General features: G+C 56.5%; 1 protein-coding gene across 1 annotated transcript; it reads left to right on the top strand.

Moving 5' to 3' along the window:
- The first annotated feature begins 210 nt into the window (after positions 1-210).
- On the top strand, positions 211-9,436 carry COL8A2 (collagen type VIII alpha 2 chain). Its single transcript, XM_063177697.1, has 2 exons — positions 211-391; positions 4,673-9,436. Exons 1-2 carry the CDS (start codon positions 217-219, stop codon positions 6,592-6,594), a joined length of 2,097 nt encoding a protein of 698 aa, XP_063033767.1. The 5' UTR covers positions 211-216; the 3' UTR covers positions 6,595-9,436.

The raw sequence follows: 9,436 nt of genomic DNA on the forward strand, positions 1-9,436 counted from the left end.
TCTAGGATTCTATTCTATAAACTATATTTACCATGCATCTCCCAGCTCTGGTGTGTTGGGAAGGGCAACACCTTCAGGATATCTGCTCTACCAAAAGGCAAACTGAAGGGAGCTCTGTTCCCACGGGGATCATTCCCGGGCTCCCAGCTGGTCCTGCTGAGGGGGGCGTGTTCCCAATGTCACTGTTGCTTTGTCTGCAGGAGCCGTGGGAGCAGGATGCTGCCGGACGTCGCGGCGCTGCCGGTGCTGCTGGGCGCGCTGCTGATGGCCATGGGCCCCGGCCCGGCGGCGGGAGGCGGCGTGGGGGGCTACGCTCAAGTCAAGTACATGCAGCCCATGGTGAAGGGACCCCTGGGACCCCCGTTCCGTGAAGGCAAAGGGCAGTACCTGGGTAAGGGATGCACTCGGGGCAGTGGGAAGGGGACGTGGCACCTCACAGCCATTGGGAACTTGTCATCTCCACCCTTCAGGCTCCTGGAAGCCGCCTGGCACAGCCAAGGGTGCTGCTGTCCAAAACACTTGGCCAAGCACGGCCAGATCATTTGGGTCTTTAACCCAGCGACAGGGTGGACACGGCTCAGCCGGGAAATGAAGCCCTTTGCTGGGACTGGGAGGGCACCTTGGTCTGGAAACAAGGCACACAGGGGACCCTCCAGCCTCTGGCTCCTGCCCTCCTGCCCATCCCCAGCAGCAGGAGGCACAGAAGCCCCAGCACTCTCTGTCTCTTCTTTTCCCTGCTGTTAAACCTGAGCTGTCCTGGCAAGGCTTTCTCCACTCCTCCACCTATTCCGTTTCCCTGTCTGCATTTTGCACCAGCTGGGAAAGGAAAGAGTGCCAAGGCTGGAGCTGAGACCAGCCTGGCAAGGGAAGAGCAGGAGAGAGACATTTCCTCTCTTGGTGAGCAGCAACCAGAAACTCCAGACGTGTTGAATCGCTCCCTACTGTGCACCCAGAGGGGCAGAGGCACCCGGGTCATTGCTCCACACAGCCAGGGCTCCAGCATGCCCAGCCTTCTGTAATCCCCTGTCCCCAGCTGCCCTTCCTGCACCCACCCCAGTGCTGGCACCACCACGGGATGGGGCACTGCTGGGCTCAGGTATCCAGACCGGCCAGGTCAGTGCTTGGCCCTTGGGAAGAGCCACTGGAGCCTCCCCAAGGGCTGTCATAGACCTGGAGCCTCCCAGGAGCTGAAGTCTGGCTCTGGGAGGAGAAACCAGAGAAGGCTGGGCCACCGGTGGCTGATTTACTGGAGGGCTGAATGGCTTATCAGGAGTTCAGCCCAGCACATGTGTCAGAAAACACACAGCAAAACCTGGAGCCCAAGTGTGCTACAAGCCCCCCCTCCCTGCCCCCTTCCCAGCTGTTGTAAAGCTGCTCCCTGAATCCCAGCCAGAGCCAAAACCTTCCAGCGTAGCACAGGAACACTTCAGCTGCTGGTGGGACTGGATTCAAATCTCTCCCTGCTGTTCTCCCTTCTTTTTTCCCTTCTTCCTATGCATGGGAGTGACTTGCATTGCCTCTGAGTAACGCTGTCTATGGTGGGGAGAGCAGAGTGTGCCAGGCTGGGGCAAGGAGGGGTTTGGACAAGCTCTGCCAGGTTAGACCAGGCAGAGGGGACACTGAGGCAGGGTAGAGCACAAAGGTCCCTTGGACATTACTCCTCTAAAACCCTTGGGAAGGAGAGGACAGGTGGGGGACAGGAGAGAGGGACGCAGGGACAGCTGCAGCCCGAGCCACCGGCTGTGGGGCTGCTCAGAGGCAGCTGGGGAAGCCGGTGCCTCCTGGATCCCACCGAGCTCCCATCTCTGCTTAACCTCTAATTTGGCAAGGAAAATCCCTGCTGGCCTTCTGCCCTGCTCGGGGAGCTCAGCTGACTGGCCGCGACGGCGCAGGGCTGTGCCGTGCCCCCGCGGGTTACCCCGACCTGGGGGAGCTTTGTGGGGCCCCCCGGCTGCCCCAGCCTGGCCCTGGGGCTGGGGGGTTCCCTCCTGCTCCAGGTGCCATCTGTGAGTGACAGGTTTCCTCAGGGTGCCAGACACCTTTTCTCACCCAAAGATAGCTGCACCAGAGCACAGAGGGAGCTCAGGGAGGAGATGCTGCTAAATGCTGAAATGCTCAGAACAGTGAAGCAGAGATTTGCACATTGGGGGTTTATTTTGGCTTAATTTCAACCGGGTCGATGGCCCTGCAGCCAGGTAAACCCACAAAGAGTGCTGTGCTGGGGCACCCACTGTGGGGAGACAGCATGAGAGGTGCTAAAACACTGATCCCACACAACATCCCCGTGAGCCTGTGAAACTCTCTCACGAGACAGAGCTTGGCAGCAGCTCTGGAACAAGCTCGGCCGGGCTCCGCCACAGAGCAGCCAACCTCTCCTTCCCGCAGTGTCATCTGGCCGTGCTGGCCAGACCCGCTGCTGGCTGCTCATGGCTGGGAACCACTTCCCATCCTGCTGGATTGTTCCTCTGCTGTGCTGCTGGGTCCCTTCTCCAGGCAGGAAGGGTCCTTAACAGGATGAACACAGCTCCAGAGGGGCTGCAGCACCCACCTGGCCGTGCCCACGCTCCTCAGGAGCTGGGATGCTCCGTGGTAGCAGCTCCCAGGGCTCATTCCTGCCCTGTGCCCCTCCTGCTGCCCCGGCTGGCTCTGTCAGCATTCACAGCAGCTCAGTTCAGGCGTCGAGGGGAGCACAGAACCCCACGCTGGTGCTGTGAAGTGCAGAGCTCCGAGACATGTGTCTGTGGTAAGACACGGGCTTTTGAAATCGGACACCAGTGGGGCTGCAGTGTCCCAGTTTCTCCGCGCTGCCGGCCCCGGTTTGGTTTTCCCGTCTGCTTTTTTGGCCGCCTGCAAGCTGGCAGCTCCCGCCTGGCGTTTCTCTCCGCTGCCTTGTGTGAGAGAGAGTGTGTGTGCTTTTTCCTTCCTTCGTGGGCTCAGCTGTAGATCCTTGTTCTGATTCCATGCAAAATGACCTAGAAAACTAATTCGTTTCAAACCGTTGCAAGAAAATAAAAAATTGAAAAGAAAAAGTGGGGGGAGAAAACACATTGAAATAATTTACTGGAGAATTTTCTTCCAGAATCCAAACCCCAGAGATAGTGCAGCACCGCACAGCTCCCTTGCCCTCTTTTCCACAGTTTTCCTGGGTGAGGAGCTGAAGTTTGCAGAAATCCAGTGGCAGTGTCATGACAGACAAGTATTTCCTTCATCAAGAGAGCCAAGTGACCACAGCTACAGCTGGGGACGTGGGCCAGGCTTTGATTTATAGATAAGCTCTAAAAATGTTTCCATTACCCAAGGAAAACACAGCAGCACCAGGCTGGGAAGGGCCAGAGCTAATTGCTGTGCTCAGGGCAGGCAAAGCCACCTCTGATGCTCCGGGAGCTGTGCCTGCTGCTGCCACAGTTATTCTTTTCACGTGTCTCAAATCTCCCGTAAGCTTTTCCCGTTGACTGAGGAAATCTCCGTGCTGGCGGATCCCAGCACCACGTGTGTCCGTGCTCCCAAAGCCCGGCTTGGCTCTCTGAGGGGGCCAGACTGGCAGACCTTGTATCCTGCTCCCACCCCAGGAACTTGCCCATAGAGATCTCTTCCCAACTGGAATGATCTCCCTCAGGCAGATTTGATTTAAATTCACCCAAAATGTCATAGCCCTTTCCTCCGCCTTTCGCATTTCTCACCATCATCGTGTGTTCATGTGACTGTCGAGTATTTCCTTCATTTCAAACTGCCCAAAAAAAGAGTTTGTCAGATTTATTCTTTCTCACCCTTTCCTGGTGTCACGTGGGAGGTGACACCCTGCCTGGGCCAGCCTCGAGGAGTTATTTATGCTCACGTCTGTGCTTTCCATGCTGAGCTGTGGTGGGCATGTCATCTGCCTCTCCTTGCCTTTGGAGTCTCTCAGCCCATTAGTTTCTTTCTTATATCCGTTTGCAAAAGACCTCAATAAATTCTTGAAATGTCAAGTGGTTGCGGCCTATTCCCAGCTGGGCTGACTCATTTGGACGGAGCTGAGGCTGCATTTCCCTCCCAGCTCTTGGCTTCTGCTCCATCCCCAAAGCTTTTTTGCTTTTTGGTTTTTCTCTGCCTTGCTGGACTTGGGAGCTGTGCCAGCAAGCACTGTAGGCATGGCCTAACCCATACATCCATTGCCTCCTCAGGCTCTGGAGTACATGTCCAAGAGTTTTCTTTTTAATCCAAAAGGATTAAAGGTCTCCCAAGGCCCTGGACTCGCGGGACGGGGTGAGGGATTATCCTCAGTCTTGGCTCGCTCTGTCGCCATCCTCTCAGCTGAGCCCAGGCAGGAACAACTGAATCCCACGGTGCTTTCGAGGCCGCTGGGAAGTGAGGCAGCAGGAGGTTTGAATCCAGCTCCAAAACCACCCTGCAGTAACGCATCACAAAATAGCCCTGCCAGAGCTGACAGCAAGCACTGGCACCTTCCATGGTGGCACCTGACATCATGGAGGGATGTGAAGCTGCAATGACAGAGCTCTGGGCTTTGGCCTCGCCTCAGGACACCCCTCTGATGTGGGGGCCCTGGAAGCTGCTGTGGCCATGTCTCAGTGGAAGGGTCCCTGTTCAGCCCATTCAGAGACCCCAGTTCCAACATCCCAAGGACACCTTGCCCACGGCCAGCTCTAGTGACACTCTGTGTCTCCTCTCTCCACAGACATGCCACCAATGCTGCCCATGGACCTCAAAGGCGAGCCAGGACCGCCAGGGAAGCCTGGCCCTCGTGGACCTCCTGGGCCCCCCGGCTACCCGGGAAAACCGGGCACGGGGAAGCCGGGAATGCACGGCCAGCCTGGGCCTGCTGGGCCCCCGGGCTTCTCGGGCATTGGGAAACCGGGCATCCCAGGCCTCCCCGGGAAGGCGGGTATGAAAGGGATGCCCGGAGCCAAGGGCGAGCCCGGCATGCGAGGGGAGCAAGGGCCGAGGGGCCTGCCCGGCCCGCCGGGGCTGCCCGGCCCAGCCGGCCTCTCTGTCAATGGGAAGCCGGGTCCCCAGGGCGGCCCCGGCCTGCCCGGCTTTCGGGGAGAGCCTGGCCCGAAAGGAGAGCCGGGTCCCCGCGGAGAACGAGGGATGAAGGGTGAAAACGGCGTGGGGAAGCCAGGCTTACCGGGGCCCCGGGGGAACGGGGGCCCTCCCGGCCCCGCGGGGCCCCCCGGGCCGGCCGGCATTGGGAAGCCTGGCCTCGATGGGCTGCCGGGAGCGCCCGGGGACAAGGGCGACATGGGTCCCCCGGGCGGGCCGGGTGTCACCGGGGAGCCCGGCCCTGTGGGGCCGCGGGGACCCCCCGGGATCGATGGGATCGGGGTCCCGGGCGTCGCGGGGGTGCCGGGGATACAGGGCCCTATGGGACCGAAGGGAGAGCCCGGGATCCGCGGCCTCCCTGGGTTGCCGGGCCCCACGGGCTATGGGAAGCCGGGCATGCCCGGCCTGAAAGGAGACCGCGGGCAGCCCGGGGCACAGGGAGCCATCGGCGATAAGGGGGAGCCCGGCGTTGATGGCGAGCCGGGCGAGCCAGGCCCTGCCGGCATCATCGGCCCGCCGGGCCCGCCGGGGTCCATGGGGCTGCCGGGCAAGCACGGCCTGCCCGGCCCCAAAGGGGACGTGGGACCGAGCGGGCCCCCGGGGATGCCGGGGGTACGCGGCGACCAGGGCCCGAACGGCTTCGCGGGGAAGCCGGGGGTGCCAGGAGAAAGGGGCCTGCCCGGGTCACTGGGACCTCCCGGCCCGACGGGCCCCAAAGGTGAACCGGGGTTCATCGGCCTTCCGGGGGTGCCGGGATTAACGGGCGGCCCCGGGCCCAAAGGGGACGGTGGGATCCCGGGGCAGCCGGGGCTGAGGGGCCCCTCCGGCATCCCGGGATTGCAAGGACCTGCTGGGCCCATGGGGCCTCAGGGGTTACCAGGCCTGAAAGGGGAGCCCGGGCTCCCTGGCATTCCCGGCGAGGGGAAGACCGGCGAGCCTGGCCTGGCCGGACCCATCGGCCCACCCGGAATGCCAGGAACGCCGGGGCTGAACGGGCCACCAGGGCCACCGGGGCCACCCGGGCCACCGGGAGCGCCAGGAGTGCTGGACGAGACGGGCATCGCGGGGCTGCACCTGCCGGACGGTGGCGTGGAGGGGGCTGTGCTGGGCAACGGGAAGCCGGGCAAGCCACAGTACGGCCGAGGAGAGCTCGCTGCCCGCATCGCGCCGGCCTTCACTGCCATCCTCACCTCCCCCTTCCCCGCCTCCGGCATGCCCGTCAAGTTTGACCGGACCTTGTATAACGGGCACAACGGCTACAACCCGGTCACCGGGATCTTCACCTGCCCCGTATCCGGAATCTACTACTTTGCCTACCACGTGCACGTCAAAGGGACCAACGTTTGGGTGGCTCTGTATAAGAACAACGTGCCGGCCACCTACACCTACGATGAGTACAAAAAGGGCTACCTGGACCAGGCCTCGGGCAGTGCCGTGCTTGAACTCAAGGAGAACGACCAGGTCTGGGTACAGATGCCCTCGGACCAGGCCAATGGGCTGTACTCCACGGAATACATCCACTCCTCCTTCTCCGGGTTCCTGCTCTGCCCCACATAACAGCTGTTGGGCACGTTTCCTTTTCACCCACTTTAGCCATAAACTTTTTTTTTTTTTTTGATAAAAAAGTGTTTTAAAATTAATACAAAAAAGAAAAATCACTGGGAAGAACACGCAAGACATTGTCATGGGACCTTGCTTCACGCTGTTTGATCCATGAGTCAAGTGGGTAATCGGGAAGGAGACATCTATCCATCTATCTTTCTTTTTTGGGGGGAGGGAGAAGGGAGGGAGGGGAGCGACTTCCTCAACAAAGCATATTTGGAATAAGTACCCCAGTGACTGGACATCAAACACAGGAACACGCTTGGGATGGCAAGGATCTGGCTCTGTGATCCTGAGAGGAAGACCAGACCCCCATGGTCTGTATCAAGTGCCCTCATTTCCCATTTGGAATGCTAGATAAATAAATCCAGCTGTGTCATGGCTGATGTGCTGGTAACCAATGCAGGGTCCCAGGCACTTACACAAACCCATACAGCAGCAGGGATCCACGCTGGATTGAGAAATTTCCTTCCAAACCATCAGATGCCCAAGTTCCAGGCTTGCTGACGCCTGTTTTTCCAGACTGTGCTTTGGGGCAGTCTCTCCGATTCACTCCAGATTCAGTGTGGTTGGATTTATAATCCTAAAGAGTGGAACACTTTGCATAAGCACCTTCTTCTAAGAAGTAAATATTATTTTTAACCCTTCCCCCCCAGCACCTTTAGGAATAAAATCATCCAGGCACTGGTACCTGGGAGGATGCCGTGACCAGTTCCAAAGGCGGTGAGGGAAGCTGGGACCCCGTGATGAACAACGATCTGCTCTCTCCTTTCACCTGCTGGGAAGTCCAAGGGCTGGTCCTGTCCCATCTGTCTCTGCAGCCCAAAGACTTGCTCGGCCTCAGGAGCATCTCTGCCCACACAAGGATGGCAGTGCAAGCCCAGCTCATGGTGCTGCCAGCTGGTGTGACATAAGGAAGTGCCACTGATGGACAACTTGCTTTTCCTGTCTCGCTATTTTGGGATGTGTGAACTCTTGCATTGGTGTCCCCCCTTTTTCTGGGGATCTTGGAATTAAGACAAAACAGTGCTGGTTCTAACTTTCCACACAGTGATTTCACCACGGTGCTATGACCCATTGAAGAACATCACTTACAAGTGTAGTGCAATACCTGTGACAGGGCACCAGCCCCGGGGCCACTCTGTGACTTAGGTTAAAGAAATCAACATTTGCCTGTTGTTACCACTTTGTCTCTCTAATGCTTGGAGCATTACTGACCTGAGCATGAGCTGCAGGGCTCTGGGCCAGGCATGATGGCACTGCCCCACACAGATCCTGTGGCTTTGCAGGTTTTCTCACAGTAGAACAGTCACTGCCACTTCCAGGACAGGGATGCTGCTCATCCCAGGCCAGGAGCATGCTGCTGAATCAATCCATGTGCATATCCCACTGCATGTCCTTCTGCAAAGGCACATCCCTGAGAAACAGCAACAATTTGGTCACCAGCTCTGACCTTTGCATTTTCCCAAAGCCTGTTTGATGGCCAAAGAAACGTAGCAAGACTGGGACTGGGCTTGTTTTCCAGATGGACTCTATGAGATATTTAAACAACTTTTCTTTTCCTGTTTTGCTTGTTTGTTTTCTCCTCAAGCCTGTCCTGTGTTTCTGCCTCTTGCCATTCAGGCCTTCCTCTTAAAAACTCACCTACCCTGAAATTTAGAAACACAAGAAGGAAATTTGCAGTTGGAAGGCCAGTGCTCTGAGCACTGCCTGTTAGGGCTGTGTGTCCTCTCCCTGGGATTTTTCCCTGTGAATTTCTCTCCTTAAAGCTGCAAGTTTCATGCAGAGATGAACCTCCAAGCTGGAAGGTGTCTGATCCCACTGGACGTTTTTAACTCCTGAGGGCACGGCCAGGACCATTTGGATTGTGATCCTAACAGGTTATTTCCCAGCAGGAACAGTCCCTTAAATTAAAAGTGGAAGCTCAGATGATTTTTCCAGGCCCAGGTTTGGTAGGAGAGGATGCTGGGAGGGGACTTGGCTCCTTTTCTCTGGAGAATGGAGGGATTTGAGCTGGTCCAGCCTCGTGCAGGGCCAGGAGCTGCCACGCCTGGTGGGAGCTTCATCCTGCTCCTCAAAGCAACTTATTTATACAGTGCCTAACCTACAGCCCATCTCTTCTTGTTCTGTTCTGCTTCATTCCAAACTTCTTGTTCGAGCTGGCAAAAAGCAACGACCAAACTCCTCACTGTAGCCACCCCCAGATGAAGTTTGTGCTGTAGATAACAGTTTTGTAATTCCACTTTCCTATCACGTGCAGAGCAAACCCATAATCACCCCTAGCAGCTATTTAACCTCTTACATTTACACACTAATGGAAAGCAGAGATATTACACGCACATAGTTAGGCTAAAAAAAAAAAAAAAACGATGCACAGGATGAGGGAGGCTGTTCACTCTCCAGAAGGATTTTTTTTTTCTGGAATATTGAGTACATATTAGCCAGCAGAAAGGATTATTTTCTGTCGTGTGTGTGAGCGCGTGGGATTTTGGTTTCAATCACAAGAATAAAAAAGGTTGGGTTGGATGAGGTATGTCTATTTTTAATGCTGAAAACTGCATTACAATGTGCATTTTTATATACAAATTCTTACTATTTTTTTTAAATTTGCCTCTAGTATCTTCATTTCTAACCTAGTATATAGAGGTTTTTAGTTTTGTAAATACTTATTACATGCACTGTCCTAGTAAAAGTTGGTTTAAAATGCACTCTTTGTGACCCAAAACTGACCTGCTCTTCACAACTAAAACTGCAGTACTTGATTGTATTGACAAACATCAATAAAACTTATTGTATA

The sequence above is a fragment of the Melospiza melodia genome, chromosome 27 (genome assembly GCF_035770615.1).
Source record: "Melospiza melodia melodia isolate bMelMel2 chromosome 27, bMelMel2.pri, whole genome shotgun sequence".
NCBI lineage: Eukaryota > Metazoa > Chordata > Aves > Passeriformes > Passerellidae > Melospiza > Melospiza melodia.

Excerpts from the sequence above, each read along its gene's own strand:
- COL8A2 (XM_063177697.1), top strand. The coding sequence starts at position 217 with ATGCTGCCGGACGTCGCGGCGCTGCCGGTGCTGCTGGGCGCGCTGCTG. Across the intron at positions 392-4,672 it reads AGGCAAAGGGCAGTACCTGG|ACATGCCACCAATGCTGCCC; the intron begins GTAAGGGATGCA and ends CTCTCTCCACAG.